Source organism: Leucoraja erinacea, chromosome 25 (genome assembly GCF_028641065.1).
Source record: "Leucoraja erinacea ecotype New England chromosome 25, Leri_hhj_1, whole genome shotgun sequence".
Lineage (NCBI taxonomy): Eukaryota > Metazoa > Chordata > Chondrichthyes > Rajiformes > Rajidae > Leucoraja > Leucoraja erinaceus.
The window spans coordinates 1,786,102-1,812,705 of record NC_073401.1 but is presented as its reverse complement, the minus strand read 5'-3'; the positions used below and the strand labels follow the sequence as shown (position 1 = coordinate 1,812,705).

At 46.8% G+C, this 26,604-nt stretch overlaps 1 protein-coding gene across 4 annotated transcripts in view; it reads left to right on the top strand.

The window, feature by feature from the left end:
- The first annotated feature begins 3,288 nt into the window (after nucleotides 1-3,288).
- LOC129709293 (coiled-coil domain-containing protein 60-like) overlaps nucleotides 3,289-26,604 on the top strand; it is a 117,326-nt gene continuing 94,010 nt past the window's right edge. For 2 of the 4 annotated variants that reach the window (XM_055655572.1, XM_055655571.1), the window contains exons 1-3: nucleotides 3,291-3,928; nucleotides 11,834-11,923; nucleotides 18,994-19,073. In XM_055655572.1, coding sequence (XP_055511547.1) covers nucleotides 3,638-3,928; nucleotides 11,834-11,923; nucleotides 18,994-19,073 — 461 coding nt within the window. In that variant the 5' untranslated portion in view covers nucleotides 3,291-3,637. Of the gene's footprint in view, nucleotides 3,929-11,833; nucleotides 11,924-18,993; nucleotides 19,074-26,604 lie in introns of all 4 variants that reach the window. The other 2 variants (XM_055655570.1, XM_055655569.1) reach the window with 2 other exon arrangements.

Here is a 26,604-nt window from a genome sequence, read left to right as displayed (position 1 = left end):
TCCCTAGTGTGTGTAGAATCGTGTTAATGCGCGGGGATCGCTGGCTGGTGCAGACACGGTGGGCCAAAGGGTCTGTTTCCCTGCTGTATCTCTTAAGTAAACTAAAGACAAACACACCTTTGAACTTGTTCCCAAAATGCTGCAGTTGAAACATACAATGCAGAGTGGCTGAAAATACAGACATGCCATGGATCATATAATACATTGCAACTTCAGAGGCTAATGGTGGCACTAAGTCACCAGGTGAACTGACCTTTTGCAGATCCAGGATAAGAACCAAAGATACCTCCAGTGTTAGTCTGCTTACTCCACTGCAGTTGGCAACTCTCACCTTGAGGGACTGTCAGCAAAAAGGGTTTCCAGGTTCAAAAACAACTGAGTGGCAACCTTACATAACCTCGCGCTTCACATAGCCTTCCTCACCTCATTCTTGGCTGACACACCCTGCCTATCATTTTGCTCCTTAATCATAAAGAACTCTTGTTTAAGAAGGAACTGCAGATGCTGGAAAATCGATGGTCGACAAAAATGCTGGAGAAACTCAACGGGTGAGGCAGCATCTATGGCGGGAAGGAAATAGGCAACGTTTCGGGTCGAAACCCTTCTTCAGACTCAAGGAGAAGGGTTTTGAACCGAAACATCGCCTAATTCCTTCACTCCATAGATGCTGCCTCACCCGCTGGGTTTGTCAACCTATATTTTTGTCCATGAAGAAAATAAATGATACTGAATGAATTATATTTTAATGTCACGTGACCTGTCAGAGTGAGATTGTTAGTTTTGCATGCACGAGTCACCACATAAAAAGCACCGTAGTCAAAGTTACAACGTCTCCCAGCTAGTGCCCAATGGTCCCCATTTGTTGCACACTCCGGCCCCCTATTGTTCTCTGGATGGCCCCATCATGCCAGGTCCCTCTTTGTTCTCAGCTGTTGCTTCCGGCACCTACACGGCCCCGTCTAACTGCTGACTCTCACTCGGGCTCCGCCAGCCCGTCCCCGTCCTCGTCCGCCAGGCCCTTCCATGACCGCTGCCGCCTGCCGTTGACCACTGGCAGGTCCTCTCCTAATGGCTAAGCAGCACCGATCCTGAATCAACAATGTGGTCCCCTTCAATGACTTCATATGGTGGCAATTTCCAGGTCTAACGGCTCACTGGATAAAGATGCTATTGTGTTTTGCATTGAAATGTAGTTTTCACACAGCAGGGGGTGGTTATGTGAAACAAGATGTCAGAGGATCAGGTACAATTACAATGTTTGAAATCCATTTGGACAAGTATTCAGAAAGGAAAGTAGCGAGACGTGCCCAATACGGGTACATAGGAATATCATAGCTACGCATCATAATCAGCATAGTCCTGGTGGATTGGAATGGCCCATTTCTGCGTTGTATAAATCTGTATCAGTTCATATATTCATAATTTGTATGAGCGGAATTAGGCCATTCAGCCCATCAAGCCCACTCCGCCATTCAATCATGGCTGATCTATCTCTCCCTCTCAATCCCATTCCCCTGCCTTCTCCATGTAACCCCTGACACCCGTACTAATGAGGAATCTATCAATCTCCGCCTTAAAAATATCCAATGACTTGGCCTCGTGTACACGTACACACAAAATCACACATGAAACAGCAATGTTCATAAACTATGAGTAAACATTCAACACTGGTGGCACAGCAGTGCAGCGGTAGAGTTGCTGCCTTACAGCGGCAGAGACCCGGGTTTGTCCCTGACTACGGGTGCTGTCTGTACGGAGTTTGTACGTTCTCCCCGTGACCTGCGACGGCTTTCTCTGGGATCTCCGGTTAACTCCCGCACGCCAAAAGGCGTACAGTTTTGTAGGTTAACAGGCTTGGGATCATTTTAAAATGTCCGTGGTGTGTGTAGGATTGTGCTAGTGTCCGTGGATCGCTGGTCTGTGCGGACTTGGTGGGCAGAAGGGCCTGTTTCAGCACTGTATCTCTAAACTAAACTAAACTAAACTCCTGTAGTATGTAGGAAGGAACTGCAGATGCTGGTTTAAACCGAAGATAGACACAAAAAGCTGGAGTAATTCAAGGGGACAGGCGGCATCTCTGCAGAGAAGGAATGGGTGACGTTTCGGGTCGAGACCCTTCTTCAGAAAATATACATTTCCATGCACAATATTGACCCGAGCAGACATATGTAAACACAAACATCACATGAAACCCAACTGCTTATTCACCACCTTCTCAGGGACAAGTAGAGAATGTCAAGAATCCAGGCCTTGCCATCAAAGCCCACACCCTCCCCTCCCCCCCAGTCTGAAGAAGGGTCACCCATTCCTTCTCTCAGAGATGCTGCTGCCCGTCCCGCTGAGTTACTCCAGCATTTTGTGTCTATCCCCTAGAGGAAATCATGCATTAAGAATAAGGAGTAAGCCATTTAGAACGGAGACAAGGAAACGCTTTTTCTTACAGAGAGTGGTGAGTGTGGAATTCTCTGCCTCAGGGGGCGGTGGAGGCGGGTTATCGGGATGCTTTCAAGATAGAGCTAGACAGGGCTCTTAAAAATAGTGGAGTCAGGGGATATGGGGAGAAGGCAGGAACGGGGTACTGATTGGAGATGATCAGCCATGATCACATTGAATGGTGGTGCTGGCTCGAAGGGCCGAATGGCGTACTGCTGCACCTATTGTCTATTACCCATCATGGACAGTGGATTCCCTCTGCCAGTATATTTTTGAGATGCTTATTTGTGGGGATTCCCTATTTCCCTCTTTTTAGGAATGCCTGTGGGGGGACTTGAGGCAGTAAATCATCCAGTCCTGGCAGAAAGAACGGTCTCGACCCAAAACGTCACCCATCCCTTCTCTCCAGAGATGCTGTCTGCCCCGCTGAGTTACTCCAGCATTTTGTGTCTGTCTTCGGTTTAAACCAGCATCTGCAGTTCCTTCCTGCACACCACTCAATCTTCTCAGCTCAGCTGCTCCAGAGTTTCACCACACTGAGTGGATGAAACCAGGCACACCGGAACGGTTCAAACAAAACAAAAAGGTGGTAGACAAAAATGCTGGAGAAACTCAGCGGGTGCAGCAGCATCTATGGAGTGAAGGAAATAGGCAACGTTACGTTTCGTTTCGTTTCGGCCCGAAATGTCGCCTATTTCCTTCGCTCCACAGATGCTGCTGCACCCGCTGAGTTTCTCCAGCATTTTTATGTACCTTCGATTTTCCAGCATCTGCAGTTCCTTCTTAAAAACAAAAAGGTGTTTGTGTGGGAAGCAGATTCTGGTTTACATCGGAGACACAAAATGTTGGAGTAACTCCGCGGGACAGGCAGCTTCTCTAGAGAGAAGGAATGGGTGACGTTTCGGGCCGAGACGCTTGTGTTTAGAAGGTGTTTGTGTTTGGTAAAGCTTCTCTCCCATTGAAATTGAATGGGAATGGAGTTCAGACGGAGGCAGCGTGTCTCTGTAACCCAGGAAACTAAACAAAGAAAGCTGAGGCACAGAATTCAGGGCTTGCATGCCTCGCCGTAGATACAGCGTTTCCACAGACGCCAGCGGTAGTTTTTTGTGGGGATCTCTACACGCGAACGTTGCAATTTACAACATGAACCATTTGAGAGACTGTGACTAACTTGTAGCCGTGTCTATTTGGCCTGTGGGCAGCCATGCCGGCGGGCAGCAGAGTGTTGGAGCCGCGCAGTTTCGTGGCCATAAAGCCGCTGCCGTTCGCTGCTGCTGCCCAGGGGCTGAAGGTGCGGGCCAGGAGTCTGGCCGTCTACATCCCATCCGAGCCCAGCAGGGAGCACATATTCCGCGACAACTACCGCCGGCGCCAGCGGCAACTCAACCAGCAAGGTTACCGCTCCCTCAGCTGGCAACCCTACCAGCCCATCGGGCACCCACTCCAGCTAGCGCCGCGGAAACTTGTCCTACACTCGCTGGGGCAACTACATCAGGTCAGCAACCAGCCGGCTCACACTCTGACCACACTCACACCGTGACCGCACTCACACCGGGACCACACTCACACCCTGACCACACTCACACCGGGACCACACTCACACCGGGACCACACTCACACCGTGACCACACTCACACCGTGACCACACACACACCGTGACCACACTCACACCGTGATCACACTCACACCGTGACCACACTAACACACACACTGCGACCACACTCACACACAGTCACACAAACGCACACACACACATACTCACACAACACACACACACACATACACCCACACACTCATTCACACACACACATACACACACACACACACACACACACACTCACACACACACACACACACACACACCACACACACACACACACACACACTTTCTGGGGCAACCGCACCAGGTCAGCAACCAGCCAGCTCACACACTCATACTGTGACCACACTCACATGCACAGTGACCACACTCACACTGACTGCACACTCACACTGTGACCACACCCACACACTGACCACACCCACACACTGACCACACTCATACGTCATAAAGTAACTCCAACCACACACACACACACACACACTGTGACGACACATACTCATACAGTCATACAATGACCACACACATACAGTCATAGTCTTTGAGTGATACAACATGGAAACAGGCTCTTCGGCCCAACTTGCCCACATCTGCCAACATGACCCAGCTACACTAGTCACATCAGCCCACGTTTGGTCCATATCCCTCCAAACCTGTCCTGTCCAGGTACTTGTCTAACTGTTAAAAGTTGAGATAGTCCCAGCCTCAACTACCTCCTCTGGCAGCTTGTTCCATACACCCACCATCCTTTGTCTGAAAATGTTACCCCTCAGATTCCTATTAAATCCTTTCCCCTTCACCTTGAACCTTTGTCCTCTGGTCCTTGATTCACCTACTATGGGCAAGAGACTGTGTGCATCTACCCGATCTATTCCTCTCATGATTTTATACACCCCTATAAGATCACCCCTCATCCTCCTGTGCTCTAAGGAATAGAGTCCCAGCCTACTCAACCTGTCCCTACAGATCAGACCCTCTAGTCCTGGCAACATCCTCGTAAATTGTTATGGGTTGTCCCCCTTAGGCAACTTTTTAGGTGACTGCAAGAGACTATGCAGTCATCACATGTTCGCGGGTGATTGCCGGGGAGTTGCCTTCATGGTCGCGAGGAGTTCCCGCATTCTGGGAACTAGTTGCGGCCTCATAATGGGGCATATCGACGTGGATTTTTCAACATGCTGAAAAATTAGCAGCGACCAGAATGAAGCCGCCATGGAGAGTAACGAGAATTCTCGTGCCGTAGGTGGGTCGCCAGGAGGTCAAAGGTTCTCTTAGGTTCTCGTAGGATGTAGCCAGTGCTGACTGGTGGATTTCATTGGCTCATTGGGGAAAGAAAAACATAAGCAATAGTTTTCAGAACCAAGGATAACCGACTGGTAATGTTAATGACCACCGAGCTTCACAGCTTCCGGCTTCTTAAAGGTTGTCGCCAGTCCTTTTCACTCCTTCTCCTCCCTCCCCCCCCCATTTTAAAGGACTTAACAAACACTGTGCTAGCTGTCTTAACCTTCCTGTTCATCGCGGTGTGTGTCTGTATCACCCTGGCTTTGCACCGTGTGAATTTCAGACAGCGTTCCCCCCCCGCTGAAAAATTGTCCCCCCACCGGCATAACGGCCTGGTGAAGGAAGCGGAATTCTCGTGTGTGTGTGTGTGTGTGTGTGGTGTGTGGTTGTGTGTGTGTGTGTGTGTGTGTGTGTGTGTGTGTGTGTGTGTGTGTGTGTGTGTTGTGGAAAGTGTGTGTGTGTGTGTGTGTGTGTGTGTGTGTGTGTGTGTGTGTGTGTGGTAATGTTAACTCTGACAGTCGCTGTTCCAGGCCCATAAATCTTCTCTGCACCCTTTCCAGCTTGGCAACATCTTTCCTATAACACAGTGACACACATACTGTGACCACACACACACACACACACACTCTCTCTCTATCTCTCTCTGTGACACTTCACACCCCTAATTACTCATCTTCTCGTTCACTGGATAATTCATCGCTAAGTGGTAGACCACTCTCAAACCCACTCAACCCTCCCCTAATTCCCCATTTACTGGTGCCCTCCTCGAATTCTCCATTTGCTGGTGCCCTGAGAGCAAGTTTTTCACCCAGAGTTGTGAATCTGTGGAATTCTCTGCCTCAGAAGTCAATGGAAACCGATTCTCTGGATGCTTTCAAGAGAGAGTTAGATAGAGCTCTTAACGATAGCAGAGTCAAGGGGTATGGGGAGAAGGCAGGAACCGATTGTGGATGATCAGCCATGATCATAGAGAATGGCAGTGCTGGCTCGAAGGACCAAATGGCATACTTCTGCACCTATTGTCTGTTGTCTATTTTCTATTAATATCTTATAGAGGTGTATAAGATCATGAGTGGGATAGATAGGGTGAGTCTTCTACCCTGGATAGTGGAATCAAGAACCAGAGGACCTAGGAACCTGAGGGGTATCTTTTTCACACAGAGGGTGGTAGGTATATTGAATGTGCTGCCAGAGGTGGTAGTTGAGGCAAGTACAATAGCAACATTTAAAAGACACGAACAGGTAGATCGGTAGGAATGGTTTAGAGGGAATGTGAAATGTGGGCAAATAGGATGAGCATCTTGGTTGGCATCTTGGAGCATCAATGAGCATCTTGGTTGGCATGGACAGGTGTACTGAAGGGCCTGTTTCTGTGCTGTATGACTATGACTCTATGACTCTAACACACACACATACAGTCCCTCCATAATGTTTGGAACCAAAAACAATCATTCATTTATTTGCCTCTGTACTCCACAATTTGAGATTTGTAATTAAAAAAATCACATGGTTAAAGTGCACATTGTCGGATTTTATTAAAGGGTATTTTTATACATTTTGGTTTCACCATGTAGAAATTACAGCTGTGTTTATACATATTTCCCCCCATTTCAGGGCACCATAATGTTTGCGACACATGGCTTCACAGGTGTTTGTAATTGCTCAGGTGTGTTTAATTGGCTCCTTAATGCAGGTATGAGAGCTCTCAGCACCTAGTCTTTCCATCACTTTTGGAAACTTTTATTGCTGTTTATCAACATGAGGACCAAAGTTGTGCCAATGAAAGTCAAAGATGCTATTATGAGACTGAAAAACAAGAATAAAATTGTTAGAGGCATCAGCCAAATCACTCACTTACTGCTGCTACAGCGCTCCGGTGCGCGGAGCCACTGCTTTGTGGTCGGGGAGGGAAGTAGCTACGAGCGGCCGCCGGGACCACACGCCGGAACATGGGCGCAACAGCCAGACCTGGGGCAAGCGAGCCGACCTGGGAACTGCAGCCATTCGCGGGGCACGCACGTGATGTTGACGTCCACTGGGCTAAACCAGTCCCGCCATCATTTTTCAAAATTTAGCAACTTAAATTGGGGGTGCATCTTCGAAGCAGGTGTGACGTCATTGCCGGGAAATACGGTACTTAAAAGAGCAACCACAGTTCTGGAAAACGGTCTTGTGGACAGATGAGATGAAGATTAACTAATATCAGATTGAGGGCAAAAACAAAGTCTGGAAGAGAGAAGGAACTGCCCAAGATCCAAAGCATACCACCTCATCTGTGAAACATGGTGGTGTGGGTGTTATGGCCTGGGCATGTATGACTGCTGAAGGTACTGGCTCACTTATCTTCATTGATGGTTCAACTGCTGATGGTAGTAGCATTAGGAAGTGTATAGACACATCTTATCTGCTCAAGTTCAAACAAATGCCTCAAAACGCCAGTGGTTCATTCTACAGCATGACAATGATCCCAAACATATTGCTAAAGCAACAAAGGAGTTTTTCAAAGCTAAAAAATGATCAATTCTTGAGTGGCCAAGATATGATATGAATCCAATTGAGCATGCCTTTTATATGCTGAAGAGAAAACTGAAGGGGACTAGCCCGCAAAACAAGCATAAGCTAAAGATGTCTGCAATACAGGCTTGGCAGAGCATCACCAGAGAAGACACCCAGCACCTGGTGGTCCATGAATCAAGGGATATGGGGCAAAAGCCGGAATGGGGTACTGATTTTGGACGATCAGCCATGATTATATTGAATGGCGGTGCTAGCCGAATGGCACCTATTTTCTATGTTTCTGTCTCTCTCTCTTTCTTTCTCTCTCTCTCTCTCTCTCTCTCTCTCTCTCTCTCTCTCTCTCTCTCTCTCTCTCTCTCTCTCTCTCTCTCTCTGTCTCTCTCTGTCTCTCTCTCTCTCTCTCTGTCACTGTCTCTCTCTGCCTCTCTCCGTTTCTCTCTCTCTCTCTATCTCTCGGTGACACTTCACCCCTAATTCCCCATCTTCTCGTTCACTGGATAATTCATTGCTATCTGGCACCAATTCTGTCTACACACCATCACTCTCACCCACACAACTCTCCAGTATTCCCCATTTACTGGTGCCCTCCCCTAATTCCCCATTTACTGGTGCCCTCCCCTAATTCCCCATTTACTGGTGCCCTCCCCTAATTCATCATTTGCTGGTGCCCTCCTCTAATTCACCATTTGCTGGTGCCCTCCCTTATTTCTATCATTTCAACCAACGTTCCAGAGAAAACAAGCCCTGTTCAACTAACTCATGAGCTACCCCTAGTAACTCCTCCATGTTACCTGCAATAACCAACCCATCTACATTTATAGATCATTTGCTAGGTACATAATTATATATATGATGCAGAGCAGAGGTATCAGCACTGGAGTTCCACTGGAGTTCCGCAGCTATCTGTGCTGGAACCTCTGCTCTGCATCTATATTACTAAAACTCTGTTCTTGACCGGTTTCGGCTTTCTGTGCTGCGGTTCCCAAGAGTACGCCGCCACCTACGGCCGTCATTTTTGGCCACCTCGCTAAGATCCCCCCTCCGCCACGTGTGTGCCGAGGATTTTTCCCGTCGATGAAAATTGACAGAGATATTAATGTTTTTACAACATTCCCCATTCTCTCTGCTGCCCCTGCTGGAGGGAGGGGGAGAGACTATAAAACCAGAAAGTAGTGTGCCTCAATCAGTCTCTGCAAGTGGTGTGCCTCAATCAGAGCTTTGAATGACACTGACAAATGTCTACAGCACTGTGAGTACCCTTAATTTGGTTTGAAAATGAAAATATGGTTAGAGGTAAAAAAGCACTGCCTGCAAATAGTTGTTTGGGTTTGGGTTGAAGTAAAAAGGCACTCTCTCTCCTCCCGTCCCCCCACTCCCTCTCCTCTCCCCCCCTTCCCTCTCCTCCCCCTTCCCTCTCCTCTCCTCTCCCCCTCTCCTCTCCCCCCCATCTCCTCTCCCTCCTCTCCTCTCCCTATCCTCACCCTCCTCCCCCCTCTCCTCTCCCCCCCACTCATCTCCTCCCCCCTCTCTCCTCTCCCCCAAATAGTTGTTTGCTCTCTCCTCCCTCCCTCCTCTCTCCCCTTCCCCTCCCTCTCTCTCCCTCCGCTCCCTCTACCCCCCTCTCTCCCCTCTCTCCCCTCTCTCCCCCCCCCCCCTCCCCCCTCTCCCCCCTCTCTCTCCCCCCTCTCTTCCCCTCCCTCTCTCCCCCCCCTCTCTCTCCCTCTCTCTCTCCCCCCCTCTCTCTCTCTCTCTCTCTCTCTCTATTCCCCTCTCTCCCCCCTCTCTCTCCCCCCCTCTCTCTCCCCCCCTCTCTGTCTCTCTCTCTGTCTCTCTCTCTCTCTCTCCCCCCTCCATTAGCGTGAGTGCGGGAGGGGGGGGTAGTTAGTGTGTGACGCTGCATGCCGCCTTCCCCCCCCCCCCCCAACCCCCATACGTTGGGGGAACAGACCCAACGGGTCTGCACTTGGTCTAGTCATATATATAGTTATGTACCTAGCAAATGATCTATAAATGTAGACAGGCCTCCCGCATGAATACCTTCTACTACAAAGTCACGAAGCATGGAAACAGGCCCTTCCCCACGCTTGTCCATGCTGTCCTATGAATAAGCCAGTTCTGAATCCATACGCCCATGTCATCATGAATCCCATAAAACTGAATCTGGATCAGTCTATCATGGGAAGTAGGGTTAAAGCTTTATGCATTTTTCTCACTAAAATCCAACATCCCCATTCACTGATGAAATCCCTATCTCCTGGTGCTCTCCCCTGAATTCTCACTTCCCTCCTGACCTCAGCTGCTGTCTGTGTGGAGTCTGCACATTCTCCCTGTGACCCCAAGTGTTTCAAAAGCCCGAGTGTGCTGCAAACCTGAAATAAAAACTGAAAATGCTGTGACTCTGAATATTCACCTCTGCACTAATATTGTTCCTGCTCCTCCCCTCTTTATTTACAGACCTCTTCACAACTCTCTCTCACACACTTGTGACTAGTGATGTGCCCCAGGGTTTGTTGTTAGGCTTGTTACTGTTTGTCATCTACAGAATATCAATGATTTGGATGAGATCATACACGACATGATTAGTAAGTTTGCAGATGACACTTAAGTGGGCGGTATTGTAGGTGGTGATGTGGTTGTCAAATATTGCAGCAGGATCTTGAAACACTGAGCAAGTGGGCTGAGAGAGTTTAGTGTGAGGTGTGAGATGTGTTGTATTTTGGCAGGTACTATTGCAATGTTTAAGAAACATTTAGACAGCTACATGGATAGGACAGGTTTAGAGGGATATGGGCCAAATGCAAGCAGGTGGGAATAGTGTAGATGGGACATGTTGGCCGGTGTGGACAAGTTGGGCCGAAGAGCCTGTTTCCACACTGTACCATTCCATGGCTCCAATCGCAGACTTCAAGCAATCATTGCATGCGAAGGATATGCAAGAAAATACTAAACATGACTACTTTCATTTACATGACATTGCTGTGTACCAAACATTATGGTGCCCTGAAATGGGGGGGGACTATGTAATTTCTACATGGTGAAACCAAAATGTATAGAAACCAAAACGCAGACGCACACACACAAACGTGCACACACACATACGCAAACATGCACACACACGCACACTAACGTGCACACATACTCACACAATGACAACACACAGACGTGCCAACCAGCAAACATATAAACACACAGACAGTGAAAACTCACAGGCAACAATAAACATACACACAATATCACACACCAACACAATGACAGCACTTACACAATGCACCTAATGAAGATACATATGGACGGACAAAACGACAATGCAGACCCAGAATCACCGTGCATACAGACTTACGCGCACACAGACGTAAGCCCATAGAGACTTACGCACACACAGACGTAAGCCCATAGAGACTTACGCATACACAGACGTAAGCCCATAGAGACTTACGCATACACAGACTTACAAATGCACACAGATATACACACATACTTACTCATGCACAATTATGCGCAGACACATGCACAGACACATGCACATGACAGACATGACACAAGGGGGACATGAAATGGCAAGACCTTGAAGCCTGTGCTCTGCAACATTGCAGTCCAGTGCCAGACAACATGTGTACCACACCGCTCGAATGTTCCAATGGCCAGCGCGTGTGATGTCCCCCAAATAGTATGTCCTTGTGTATTTTGTTTATACCACGCAGAATAAATATGTTATCTGGACAAAACCTGAACTAGATTTATGCAGCTGTGGAGAGAGGAGCCCGTTCTCCCCTGTGTTGGAGTATGTGGTGTGTGATGAGTGAAGGGTGGCATTTTGGGAGATAAAAAGCACATTGATAAAGAATTTCTTTACCTGATGATTTGGTTCATGGAGCTCGGGGGAAATCAATGCTCACTAATCGCTGCAAGCACAGCTCGGAGTAACTGTTTGAACTGAGGTGATGATTATCTCACTGCAGTACTTGAGAGGTTTTACTCCAGTTTATCTACTTTGCCCAGGCTGTGATTGATGAGGCCACCGCTGCCAGTGAGGATCGCCCGGATGAAGCAAAGGACTCGCGCTCACCGAATGTGCCAAAGGAGAACAAGGTAACCTTGAGGGAAAAACAAGGAAAACTGGAAATGTGAAATTTATGTGTGGCACGGTGGCGCAGCAGTAGAGTTGCTGCCTTACAGCTCCATAGACCCCGGTTCCGTCATGACTACGGGCGCTTGTCTGTACAGAGTTTGTATATTCTCCCCGTAACCGCGTGGGTTTCCTCCGGGTGCTCCAGTTTCCTCCCACACTCTAATGACATACAGCTTTGTAGATTAATTGGCTTGGTATAAGTGTAAATTGTCCCTTGTGTGTGTAGGATAGTGTTAATATGCAGGGATCACTGGTCGGTGCAGACCTGAAAGGTTCCAAAGGGCCTGTTTCCACGTTGTATCACTAAACTAAACTAAACAAAGCTGACCAGCTTAATCCATATCAAAATTTGTTTCTGCTCCCGGACAGCCATTTGAAATAGTGGAGGCTTTAATGCTCTGGGGAAATTGAGACTGTGAAAATTTGAAAGCAGTGTATGATGCAGAGCTGCTATTTTATTGCAGGGCCTCAGGAGTTTTCAGACCTTAATTCTGGGCAATCTATTTCCATGGGTTTTAAGGGCAACATTTTCAAATAGTGCGGTTGTTACGTAGAACGAGCTGCCAGATATTGTAGCAACGTTTAAAAGATATATGGACAGTTCCGTTGATAGGAAAAGCTTATAGAGATACGGGCCTCATGCAGGCTAATGGAACTAGTGTAGATGGACATAATGGATGGCTTGGACCAGATGGGTCTGTTGTGCTGCTGGATCATTCTATAGCTACATTATCATTGTCACACTCGTACTTTGGTGACAAATGGATAAAAAAATACATATTATTTTAAGGCATGAGGTATCCACTGATATTGTTTTATTGTCAAATGTCCCAGATAGGACAGTGAAATTCTTACTTGCAGCAGCACAACAGAATATGTAAACATAGTACAATGTAAACAATATGATATTTGAGAAATACAATAGACAATAGACAATAGACAATAGGTGCAGGAGTCGGCCACTTGGCCCTTTGAGTCAGCACCGCCATCCACTGTGATCATGGCTGATCAACCACAATCAGTAACCCGTTCCTGCCTTCTCCCCATATCCCTTGACTCCGCTATCTTTAAGAGTCATTCCCACTTGCCGGATTTTTCTGTGGACTGTCAAGTTGCCGGCATTCGCTGAAAAACCGGGAACTGGAATGACGAGTGTCAGAGGGGAACCCACACACACAAACACATCGCAAAGGCAGGGGCCAGGGAAAGTGGGGGGAGCACTGTCTGAAATTCACACGGTGCAAAGCCAAGGTGATACAGACACACACCACGATAACAGGAAGGTTAAGATGGCTAGTACAGTGTACGGTAAGCCCTTTAAAAGAGGTGGGGGGGAGGAGGAGAGGGGGGTAGGAGAGAAGTGGAGAAGGGGGGAGGGGAGAAGGGGGGAGTAGGAGTGGAGACACTTTTAAAAAGCCAGACAACTTTTAATAAGCCAGAGATACACGGCTGTGAAGTTCGGCAGACATTTAACATTACTGGTCGGTTATCCTTGGTTCTAAAAACTCGTGCTTACGTTTTTTTTCCCCAATGAGCCAATGAAAATGACCAGTCAGCAAAGGCGATTAACTAAAACCACCTACAACTACCTCGACTACCCACAACTACATGGTGACCCCACTACAACTGTACCGACGACTACAGGATTATCGATTGTCTCCATGGCGACCAATTATTGGTCGCAGAACCTTTTTTAACATGTTGAAAAATTTGCAGCGACCATACTGAGGCCGCGACTAGTTCCCAGAATGCGGGAACTCCTCACGACCATGAAGGAGACTCACCAGAGTCCACCAGCGAACATGTGGCGACCATGTGGCGATCATGAAGCGAGCGCAGAGTCTCCTGCTCTCGCCTAAAAAGTTGCATAAATGGGACGGGTCCTTAACTCTCTCTTGAAAGCATCCAGAGAATTGGCCTCCACTGCCTTATGAGGCAGGAAATTCCTCAGATTCACAACTCTCTGGGTGAAAAAGTTCTGCCTCATTTCCGTTCTAAATGGCCTACCCTTTATTCTTAAACTGTGGCCCCTGGTCCTGGACTAAACTGTGGCCCCTGGTCCTGGACTAAACTGTGGCCCCTGGTTCTGGACTCCCCCAACATCGGGAACATGTATCCTCTATCTACCCTGTCCAATCCCTTAATAATTTTATATGGTTCAATAAGATTCCCTCTCATCCTTCTAAATTCCAGTGTGTACAAGCCCAGTCACTCCATTCTTTCAACATATGACAGTCCAGCCATCCTGGGAATTAACCTGGTGAAATAAAGTTCAGTGTGTGTATATACACACTCACAAATACACACACGCACACATATTTATATATATATATCTATGTACACACGCACACATTGGTACACATTCAAAACAGTAATAACAATAATAGTCTATATAGTTCACAGCCTATTTGGAGGTTGTAGTGTTTAATAGTAAGATTAAACGAGAACTTACCAGTTCGAAGTTTGATCTGTTTTTTATGAGGAGTTACGATGAGGGATTACGTGAAGAACCCGTCCAGCACGCATGCGCGACATACTTCAAAGCAGCGGTGTGGAATCACAGAAGACAGAATAATTGAAATAAACATAGTAAAGAAAAGGAGAACTTAAATATCAGTTGATCTCTATAATTGAGGGTGGGAGCAGAGGGCACGTAATCCCTCATCGTGGTTCAGGTGGGTATGCCCGTAATTCCATGACTGGACCTGATGTTCCTGGTCTGCTCTGTTTGACCAGCCCCTGAATGGTAAATGTGACACGGTCTGGTGTTATAACCATATTGTCCAACCATGGTAGATGGAGGAACTGGACTTTGTGCTGAGACAAGGCCATCAGCATGACCGTCTTCAGGGTAGGCTGTTCCAGGGTAAGGGACCTGGCTGGTGACCAGCCCCTAAGGTACGTCAGGACCACACTGACATCCCAGATTTGGGTGTACCTAGGTCTGGGGGATTAGAGTTGAATATGCCTCTCCTAAATTTGATCACCAGTGGGTGGTACCCTATGGCCTGTTGTCCTGGTGCCTGAGTTAAGTAGGCTGACAGAGCACTTCTGGCTGTATTAATGGCGCTGTAGCTGAGTCCTTCATTGTGGTGAAGACCTGCCAGGAACTCCAGTACAGGTTTTGTTGTAGTTGAATATGTAGTTCCTGTATTTGAACAGTATCTTCTCACTTCTTGATGTTCGGCAAGTATGTTCCCTTGTGGATATGCGATGGGATGCTGTCATCGTGTCGATAGTGCTGTCTGACAACCCAGGCCCAGCAGTGGTCTTCCAATTCTGCAACCCAGGCCCAGCGGTGGTCTTTTCAAATCTGCAACCCAGTAGTTTAATTTATCATGGCATAGGTGGCTTATGCCTGATACTGGGTGAGTTGATAAGTCTGGGCTACTGGAAAAAATCATTAAGGTTTTAATGACCATGTCGAGGACCACTGGGAACCATGACTGTGGGTTTAGTCGGGTACTATCAAAATACCTGAAGCAGAGTCCGTCTGTATTTTGCGTAGTACCCGACTGATGAGGTAGAAAAGGGGTTTTCCCCCCCTCCCCCCTCCCCACCCCCAGTGGTTCAGCGGGAATGTATCCTTTGCCGCTGCCTCAAGGTCTGGTTTCATGTGACATGTATCGGTACGTGGTGATTCAATTGAAATACAAGGAAATCGATATCTGGTGTTCCATATTGCTTTGTAATTTTAACAAATACTTTGGTTTAATATGTCTGTTTACAGTATGTAGCTCACCTGGTAGGTAAGTTGCTGATGGTCAAATATGTTTGACGACATACGGTTACCAATTGTTAAATAAATTGTCACATGATATCGATTTTATTCCGCCCATGTGGTTGGTATATGCCACCACTGTGATGTTGTTAATTTATAAACAAACATGCAAAAATGGTGCACTACTGAACAATATGCTTTTACCCATAGAACGTACTCAATATTTCCAACTAGGTTTTATGCCCAGTGTCTATAGTGATGACGACTCCAGATTAGTCCATTTACCACCTGTTCTGGGTATGGGTTATTTTGTTTAAACATTAGCACCTTAGCTCTAATGGAAAGGTTCAAGTTAAGTAGCTGGTAATGCTGCTACTAATTCCCAATTACTCTAGCCACTTTGTTGAATGGTTGGTTGATTGTTACCATTAATTGTTACAGGCTGTGCCATACACTGACTCTCCTTTTGGCAATGTTATAGACAAGTGGATTGAGTTAATTGAATACCAGACAGTCCATAGTTGTGGATGGTGTCAACGTAGATTTATCTGGATTGTATGACAGAGCCCAGGCTAAATATGTTTTAGTAGCTAATGCTGCTGATTTAGCTATTTCCATGGATTTGTCTGTCGTTAATATCATAGAGACATGCCATGACGATATGTTCCTTAATAGTGTCAGGGCTGGTTTGAATATCTGGAAACAGTTTTGGCTCATATTTAGCCATTGTCAATAATTTATACTGCCATAGTTACCCCATCCAGGTAAATTGTGGTATCTCCGAAAATCTTTTATGAATGGGTACTAAATAGTATGCATCTTTTAAGTCAATGTCTACCATAAAGTATCCTAGGAAATCCACGGTTAGCAGTTACAAGTTTCCATAGTGTGTATACCTGGTGAAAATATTCAAGTGGTTAAGTCAATGATGGTGCGACATTCACCATCTTTGGGTTTTTTGGTACCAAAGGTTCATATTTAGGCTTCTTTATGACCCTTTGTATATCTTCTCCAGTTAGTTAGTCCCTCGTTCTTTTTTAGTGGGAGGGTAAACCCCTTTGGGGTGGATGCTGAACTGGTGGCAAGTTTCTTAATTCAATTTTTATCCTTGAATACTTTTGGTATATAACTACCAAGTGTGATAGTTCTTCATGTTCCCAAACCCAGGTGTGATTTCCCCCTCTGCCCTGTTAGTACAAACCCTTCACCTTTTATGTGATGGTAGGAACCATACTCATCTGCCTTCACTGTTGTTTAATGGTGTGTTCATTTCTTCGGTTTCTGGTTCCTTGTCTGTCGGGATGGTGTTGTTGGGGGGTGGCACATTTTCCATGGGGCCCGCTCTGGACCCTGGCCTGAAAAGGCTTACGGGGGCTGGCATGCGGGCCCCGAGCTTTCACCAGTACCATTAAGTAGACGCCTACTGGTGGACGCGTGGAGGTACTGCTGTCTGGTTTTGTGTGGTGCTCATTCCAGGCCCTGCCCTCTTGATGCCGAATATCTTGGATACTTCGTCCAATTTTTAGACTTGATTTTGTAAATTTACCAGATAGCAGGATCTGTGGTTGTGAGGTCGGCGTTCTCACAGTCCTGTGAATATTTTAGGTTGAGGGCAAGTTTTATGACTTCCTTCCAGAGGTTGCGGTCGCATACTGTGTTGAACAGTAGGGTCAGGTGTTTTGCCTTACTACCCTGCCCCTCTGGAATGAGCATGCGAAAATGATAGCCGACGTCAGGGGTATCAAATGCAATTTAAGATATTTGGGTTTTTAAATGCCCTGCTCAATGTACCCCCAATAACGGTGGGCACTTTGAGTAAATGCAATTTTGGGGAGGCGTGATGAAATCCAACGCCTCATGACTACCTGTCTTGGAGAGGTTTTTAGGAAAGACAGGTAGTAGGCTGGCCGTCAGTTGAGACTGAAAGGCCATCTCACTCGTGGTGTAGCCACGTAGCGGTATCTCACACCCAGAAGCTCTTCCTGATCCTGTACCTCAAGCATACTCCCGAAGCTGTTCAGCCAGTGACCCCTCTTCTTGACCAGCCCAGCCCTGGTCGCCATCGATCTCCTCTGATGAGGGAGATGGCCAGTACTGGAGCGGGAGTGTTATGCTCCCTTGGCGTGCTTGCCCCAGCTCCCGAGGCAAGTCTCGCTGGAGTTTTACTCCATGCCCTTTCTCTAGGCTTGGAGAACAGACACTTACTTGCTCTCGGGCGGTAGTTTGAAGTGCCGGTTCCAGCTTCCATGTCTGTCTCCAGCCCGAGGTTTGGTTGCCGACTTTGCTCTAGAGGCTGCCTGCCGTTTTCGGGCGGCATTTCTGCGGTTCTCGGGCGGCGAGTCTCCTTGTCGGAGTATGCAGGGATTACCGGCCGGTTTTTGAATTTCCCTCCAGTCCGCTGCTGTTGGTCAGACAGCTCTTAGCGGACTGGGCATCGGCTCAGTACCCGGACTGTGGACCGCAGCGTGTGCGGTCCAGGTGCCGCCTCTCCCCCCTCCACTGACGGAACGCTCCTTCCCTGGAGTCGAACGGGGGCCGTTTCCCTCCGTGCTGCTTTGCTCCAGTTTCCCCTGGTGCACAAAGAGGAGCAAAGTTGTGAGTTTGAACCTGTGGGTAAGTACTTACCTAACGGTCCATTCCTTCAAGCTTGTAGCGGGAGCGCCCGTACTCCCGTTCGTCGCTGTTGCATCTGCGTGAACGCTCATGTCGCGCATGCGTGCTGGACGGGTTCTTCACGTAGTCACTCACGTGACTCCGAAGTAAAATGTAATTTTCTGGCTCTGTAAATCACTGCTACTGTCAATATTACCAAAACAGTTCCATTCAAGATAACCCTCATATGGATCTTGCACTCACAAGGTTCATTCCTCAGTTGTGGAATTCTCTGCCACAGAAGGCAGTGGAGGCCATTTCACTGGATGTTTTCAAGAGAGTTAGATTTAGCTCTTAGGGATAACGGAATCAAGGGATATACGGAGAAAGCAGCACCAGGGTACTGATTCTGGATGATCAGCAACACTCATATTGAATGGCAGTGTTGGCTCGAAGGGCTGAATAGTCTACACCCGCACCTATTTTACTATGTTTCCATATTTCTATGTAATCATTATTGCACTTTATTTAGTATAATTAATGTAATTTAGGCAAACATGAATGTCATTCGGAGTGACTGGTGCCTGCGAGATGCAGAGAGTTGTGAAATTTATTTGTAGATATTTGTTTTCAAATTTTGTCTAATATAAACTAACGATCATTCTTAATGTTTCTGAATTTTGGGAAGATTTTCATATTCTTGTTCTATTTCTGCAGGTCCCTGCTGCAAATAGAATTAACCTGAAATACAAAGACAAAGACCTGAAAACTATCAGTAAAGACCTGTCGCACACCAGGTAAGAGTGTGTGATGACACTAATGCACTGGAGTGCTTCACTGACCAATTGAACTCCAAGGCTCAGATGATCAAGAAACTAAAGTATTGCACATGCCAGAAGCCTTGGATAAACAGATAAAATGCTTGAAGTTTTCAGTAGGTCATGCACTTGACAAAAAACTAATTTATGACCTGTTGCTTCATCGAAGCCTTTTTTGTTAAAATGTTATTGACCTGGAATTTTAACACTGCTTCTCTCTCTGCAGATTAAGCTCAGCATGGTGGCAGGTTTGAGTTAATTTGTGTCAATGTGGGACAGGGGTTTTGGTGGATGGGGTGGTCAGAATCGAACGAGGACATCTGTTTTTTTATTTCTGCAGAGACCGTTCCTTCCGCAACTCCCTGGTCAACTCGTCCCTTCCCACCCAAACCACCCCCTCCCCAGGTACTTTCCCCTGCAACAACACTTACTTACTTACTGCCTATTATGCCTCCTGGCATGTTAGGCAGCAATGAAGGTCCTCCACTCCTTGTTGATTCCTTCAGTTGCTGTTTCCGTAACATATATGTTTTACGAGACAGGGTTGTTAGCCCTGTGCTCAACCTCCAACCTGGAGGACCAGTGGATCGCTCTTCGTCTCGCCTCTACCCTTCGACCTGTCCAGCATGGGAGACCCTAACAGGAGACGAATCTCCCACTGGCATAGCTCTAGGGGTCACTGAGATACACGAGCTCCCCGACCACGGCAAGGTTGAAATCCAAGGGGAGCTGCAACAGCAGGAGATGCAACACCTGTCCCTTTACCTCCCCCCTCGACTCCATCCAAGGACCCAAACAGTCTTTCCAGGTGAGGCAGAGGTTCACTTGCACCTCCTCCAACCTCATCTACTGTATCTGCTGTTCCAGGTGTCAACTCCTCGACATTAATGAGACCAAGCGCAAGCTCGGTGATTGTTTCGCTGAACACCTCCGCTCAGTCCGCCTTGACCAACCTGATCGCCCGGTTGCTCAGCACTTTAACTCCCCCTCCCTTTCCAATCCGACCTCTCTGTCCTGGGCCTCCTCCATTGTCAGAGCGAGGCCCAGTGCAAATTGGAGGAACAGCACCTCACATTTCACTTGGGTAGCTTACACCCCAGCGGTATGAACATTGACATCACTAACTTCAAGTAGCCCTTGTTTTCCCTCTCTCTCCACCCCCTCCCCCTTCCCAGTTCTCCCACATGTCTTACTGTCTCTGACTCCATTCTATCTCTGGCCCGCCCACTCCCGTGACATCAGTCTGAAGAAGGGTCTTGACCTGAAACGTCCCCCATTCCTTCTCTCCAGAGATGCTGCCTGTCCTGCTGAGTTACTCCAGCATTTTGTGTCTACCTTCGATTTAAACCAGCATCTGCAGTTCCTTCTCACACAAGTATAATTACTTAACTGTTTAAGCAAGATTGAATAAACCAGCAATTCATTAGCACTTTATCCAATCCAATCCAATCCAACTTTATTTGTTAAGCACTTTAAGACAACCAATGTTGACCAAAGTGCTGTACAGAAGAATGAACAAGACATCATAAACAGACAACATAACAGAACATAACATAACAACTCACATAAAGCGCAAAAATTACATATGAAATACAACAATAAATTAAAAGACATAAACCATAAGTAAAAATAATAACCACGCAATAAAGCAATCAAAATAAGAAATTAAATCAAGTAAATAAAGTCGACATCTTACTGGGTATCAAAGGCCACGGGGAAGAGATGAGTTTTAAGAAGTGATTTAAAAACAGACAGAGAAGAGGCCTGTTTTATAAGTGGAGGTTCAACTAGGATGGATTAACGTATGTGGAATTTTGAAGTGAACGATAGTATTAATCAAGATTAAAGGATTTAACATACTTGATATCAATTTCCAATGCTTGCTGCTGGAAAGATTGAGTTGTAAATTGTGATGATCTGCCATGAGTGGTTCAACACAGTAATGTAAAAGCTGGACCTCTCGGCAATGGCCATCTTTATAATTGTAAATTGAGAACCAGAAGACCAGTCTTTCTGGAACACGAGCTGCATTACCCTTTGCTGTAAAGCATATCAGTTTTCAAGATGGGATCTTTCATAGATAGACACAAAAAGGTGGAGAAACTCTGCAATGTCAGACAGCATCTCTGGAGAATTGAATTGAATTGAATGGAAAACTTCATTGTCACATGTGACAAGCCATGGTGGAATTTTTTGCTTGCATAGCCAAGGTATGCAAATAGTCGCCCATAAAGGGCGCTTACAGAGGAATAGGTGGCATTTTAGGTCTAACTCGTTCTCATCTAACACACACCTCACAGCTCTGTTTCCTTTATCATTGTAACTTTTTTGCATATCATTCATTTATTTGTCCTACATCTCCCTACATCACCGTCCATATCTCACATTTCCCTTTCCCCTGACTCTCACTGGAAAAGGGGTCTTGACCCGAAACGTCACCAATTCCTTTTCTCCAGAGGTGCTGTCTTACCCACTGTGTTACTCGAGCATTTTGTGACTATCTTCAAACCGACATCTGCTCTTCCTTCCTACACATGGCACCAGTCACAGTTCTGATGGTTTAATTTGGCATAATATATACAGCTGGAAATTACCTTCCAAGTACCCAGTACAGGTGCACAACCTTTTATCCGGTGTTCCAGAAACCGAAAAGCTCCGAAAACCGGCCATTTTTTCCAGATGTCGTCTGCGCACCAAAGCTCGCGTTTGGCGCCAAACCTGACCCAAAACGACCCACGGTCAACCCAGGTCTGTACTACTGTAGCGGCTGCCTCCTCCCTGGAGACCGGGAGACGCTTAAACTCTGAAATCATTGCTTAAATGTTAGTTAATTTTGGAGGGCATGTGAATAAGGGGTAAACTTTAATTCTTAGTCCCCTGGAGAGGCGGGGAGCGGTCAATGCCTTACCGGGTCGCTCCAGTAAGTACCCAGGTGGGCCCGCGGGCGGCGCCGGTTGTAGCTAAACTCATGCGAGGCGCTCCAAATTCAGATCACTTTGTAATGTCTCAAATGACAAGATGTTTTGTTAGTTTTCCTGTGAACGGAATCATATACGATACGATAAGATACAATACGATACAATATAACTTTATTTATCCCAGGAGGGAAATTGATCAGTCATAAAAAAACAAGCTGTTGGCCACCGACACACAACCATTTCACGGAGCGTCGCTGGGATTTGGAGCCGCACAGCCAGGGGGTAGAGTTGCCGGGTCGGAGCTCCAACCGGGCGCCGCCCGCGGGCCGGACGGAGCCCCCCAGCTCCGCGGCTCCAAATCCAGCGACGGCTCCGCGAATGTTGGAGAGAAGGCGGCACAGCGCTCCGGAGCTTGCCGCACGGCGACCCGGTAAGGCATTGCTCGCTCCCAGCTGGTATCCCAGCGCTGCGACGCCGCCGACTCCCGACATTCTCGGAGCTGGGACGCTGCTGGGACGTCCGGCCATGAAAGCGCAAGAAAAGAATTAAAGTTTCCCCCTTCAAACACCGCCACCACCACATAAAATCCCTCCAAACTAACTGACTAACATTTATGAAGCCGCCCGCGCTACCTACCTAATCTACGCTAAAAATCTTCCATTCCATTCTGAAATGTGTATATACTCATAAATTCAGAACTTTGTAGGATTACGTAAACACAATACGACAATGTAACTTTATTTATCCCAGGAGGGAAATTGATCTGCCAACAGTCATAAAAACACAAAATACATGAAACGGGAAATTAAAGTGATGTGTGGAAAGGATTGTGGATGTACAAAGATTGGGGAGGGGGGATGGAGGGAGGGGAGTCAGTCTCAGTCTACCCCACGACAGAAGGGGGACGATTTATACCGTTTGATAGCCACAAGGAAGAAGGATCTCCTGTGGCGTCCTGTGCTGCATCTTGGTGGAACCAGTTTGTTGCTGAAGGTGCTCCTCAGTTGACCAGTGTGTCATGGAGGGAGTGAGCTGTGTTCACCAGGATGCTCTGCAGTTTGAAGAGCATCCTCCCCTCCAAGGCCACCTCCCATGAATCCAACTCCACCCCCAGGACAGAGCCAGCCTTCCTAATGAGTTTGTTAACTGGCAGTAGCACTGTACCATTTGACTAGACCTTTTGCTGCATTCCACTTTTCACTGCTTTGCTTATGTAGTTCAATTTTTGGTAATTGATACTGATTGCTGCTCTGCATTTCTGAGCTGTGACTGCATGTCAAGTCTGTGGACTACAAAGTCTTTCAACATTGTTCTGCACACTTTCAGTATTAATATCGACCACTGTTCATCTGCTTGGTGAAAAATATTGGTCTGTGAAAAATCAAAACTAGATGCAAGCGCTGAAAATCTGAAATAAAATCCAAAACATGGCACAACTGGTAGAGTTGCTGCCGTACAGTGACAGGGATTTGAGTTTGATCCTGACCTCGGGCGCTAACTGCGTGGAGTTTGCATGTTCTCCCTGTGACCAGCTGTGGGTTTTTCCGAGGTGCTCCAGTTTCCACCCACATCCGATTGTGTTTGTAGTTTAATTGTTGGCCTCTGTGATCTGCAGTCACTGTAATCCTATAAAATCCCCAGATGAAGGTGCTTAGCAGTGTGGGGTGGGAGCAGGATTCGACACTTGCGGAGAGCTTGGTGGTGATTGCATTTCAATCGATTTGACACACTTTCAGCATTAGCATCACTGTCATGTCACCCACAACCTTTCACTTACACCACCCATCATGTGCCTAAAAGTAGCTGTTAAAGTAATCCGTACCCCAAACCTGCAAATAAATGGTACGATTAAACGAGAACTTACCAATTTGAAGTTTGATCTTTATTTTATGAGGAGTTACGTTGAGGGATTACGTGAAGAGCCCGCCAGCACGCATGCGCATCAATCTTCAAAGCAGCGGTGTGAAATCACAGATAACAGTTGTTGAACTGAATATAGTAAGATTCGAGAAATTAGAACTACCATCTGACCTTTATGAGAGAAGGTTGGGAGCGGAGGGCACGTAATCCTTCAACGTAACTCCTCATAAAATAAAGATCAAAGTTCAATCTGTTAATTCTCTTTTAATCTTACTATTTTACTTAAAGTCAAAGTCAAAGTCAAAGTAGCCTTTATTGTCATTCAGACCTTTCGGTCGGAACAAAATTCCTTTGCCTTGCAGTCATACATATAATAAAAATGAAAAAACACACAATAAACACAAATTTAACATCCACCAGAGTGAGTTCACCAGGCACCTCCTCACTGTGATGGAAGGCAAAAATCTTAAAGTGCTTGTCTTTTCCCTCCTTGTTCTCCCTCTGCTCCGAGGCGATTTGTGAGCTCCCGACGCTGTCGTCCACCGGGCCCGTGGACGATCCTCCGAGGTCAGGTCGCGACTGCCGCCGGAACGCGGAACACCACGGTTCCGACTTGCCACTGGAATGCCACAGCTCCGATGTTGCCGCTGGAATGCTGCCCCAGCTCCGAGGCCACCAGCTCCGCCATTAGGCTTCGGCGCAGACACGGGGGATACGATAAGAGAAGTCGCATCCCCCCGAAGGAAGACTAAAAACACGTTTCTCCCCCCCCCCCCCCCCCCAACAACCATACACAACATAATAAAATAAAACCAAAAATTAACTAAAACAGGACAAAAGTCAAACAAAAAAAAGAAAAAACAAACGGACTGCAGGCGAGCCGCAGCTGCTAAGGCAGCGCCACCATCTTGATACAAAAACGTGAGTGACTACGTGAAGATTTCAATGCTCTGTGATTTCATGCCATGGAAAAGGGGTCCGTGCTTCACACACTGCGTTAGTTGACCAAGGAGGAGTGAAATTATAATGCATTCAGACATGATATGGATTTAAAGCATGCTAAACAAAAACGGTAAACATGAATTAATAATAACCCCTCACATCCGGGGTAAATTATAAGACTGAATCTAAAATTGAATTAGCAAACACCCCCGGCCTGGCCATGGGTTTGTTATAGAACATTTGAAAAGTTCTCTCATTTGACCATCCTCCCGCCGCAAGGATGTGGTCGAGTGGAACGTCCAAAACCCTCGCTACTGATGTTGCAGCCTTGGTGGAGTGAGAATTACGAATATCAGTGTCCACATCTGCACAAGCCAAAACCTGTCTTAACCACCTCGAGATGGTCTGCATTGATACCGTCTTGAGAGGTTTTTTATGACTAACAAACACTGCTAGTTCAGTGCCTCTGAGGCTTTTTGTGACTTTGATATATTGTAGTAAATGTGTGACTACACACAACCAAAGGTCCACGGGGTAAGCCATCAAGTCCAAATTGAGACCTGGTGCCCCTGGTCTGCTCTGCTTGACTAAGTCAAGCACAAAAAAAGTTATTTTGTTGGTAAATGTTACCATTGAGTCCAGTCGCAGTTTATGCGATGACTGAACTCATTGCGCCGAAACCAGCGCCATGAGCATAACTACTTTAAAAGTTAGTTTGACCAGTGACAAGGATGTAACTGGAGCCCACAGCCAAAGCAGTTTCAGTACAATGTTTACATCCCATATCTCCCAGTATCTTGACCTGGGGGGATTGGTGTTGAAGATACCCTTCATGAACTGGGATATCAGTGGGTGAGACCCGACAGCGTGGCGTCACGACCCCAACAATAAGTATGATGATAGTGCACTCCTTGAACAATTGATAGCATTGTAACTCAGTCTTTCATCAAAAAACAGATTGGACAGAAATTCCAAAACATCTATCACACGTGCCGTGTCATACGTGATGTAGGATGTGAGCAGAACGTTTCCCATTTCCTAACATAGGTGATGTACTGCTTCTTAGTGGTATCTCTCCAAGCCGCAGTGATCACGTCCAAAGTTCGCTCCGGCAGTTCGACCCCCGGGAAAGGTCTCCTCAGAGTCTGCAAATCAATAAATTTATTCGGTCATGTAATGGGTGGCTCTCCCCTGTTACGTGACGAACCAGCAGATTACTATGTTTGGGAATGGTCACACAAGGCTTTGATATAATTCCCAGAACCAATGGGAACCATGGCTGTGTAAGCCAGTCAGGTACTACCAAAATGCCTGACGTGGAGTCTTGTTGGATCTTTTGCAAGACCCGATTGATGAGGCAAAAGGGGGGAAATGCATAGAAGAATATTCCTCCCCAGTCTAGCGAGAATGCATCCAGCGCCACTGCCCCTGGATCTGGCTCCCATGCAACATACTTCGGCAATTGGTGATTAAGCCTGGATGCAAATAAATTGATATCCGACGTTCCATACCGAGCAACAATGTCGGTGAACACTTTATGGTCCAACATCCATTCGGTGTTGTCATTAAATTTCCATGACCTGGTGTCCGCCAATGTATTGACCCTACCTCGTAGGTAGGTAGTTGAAATCCAAATGCTTCTTACAATACACCAGTGCCAAATAAGGTTAGCCAGATTATCACAGGATGCCGACTTGATTCCACCCATGTGATTAATATATGCCACCGCTGTGGCGTTGTCAACCTGAAGTTGAACATGCAGATGATGCATATTTGTACAATAAGCCCTC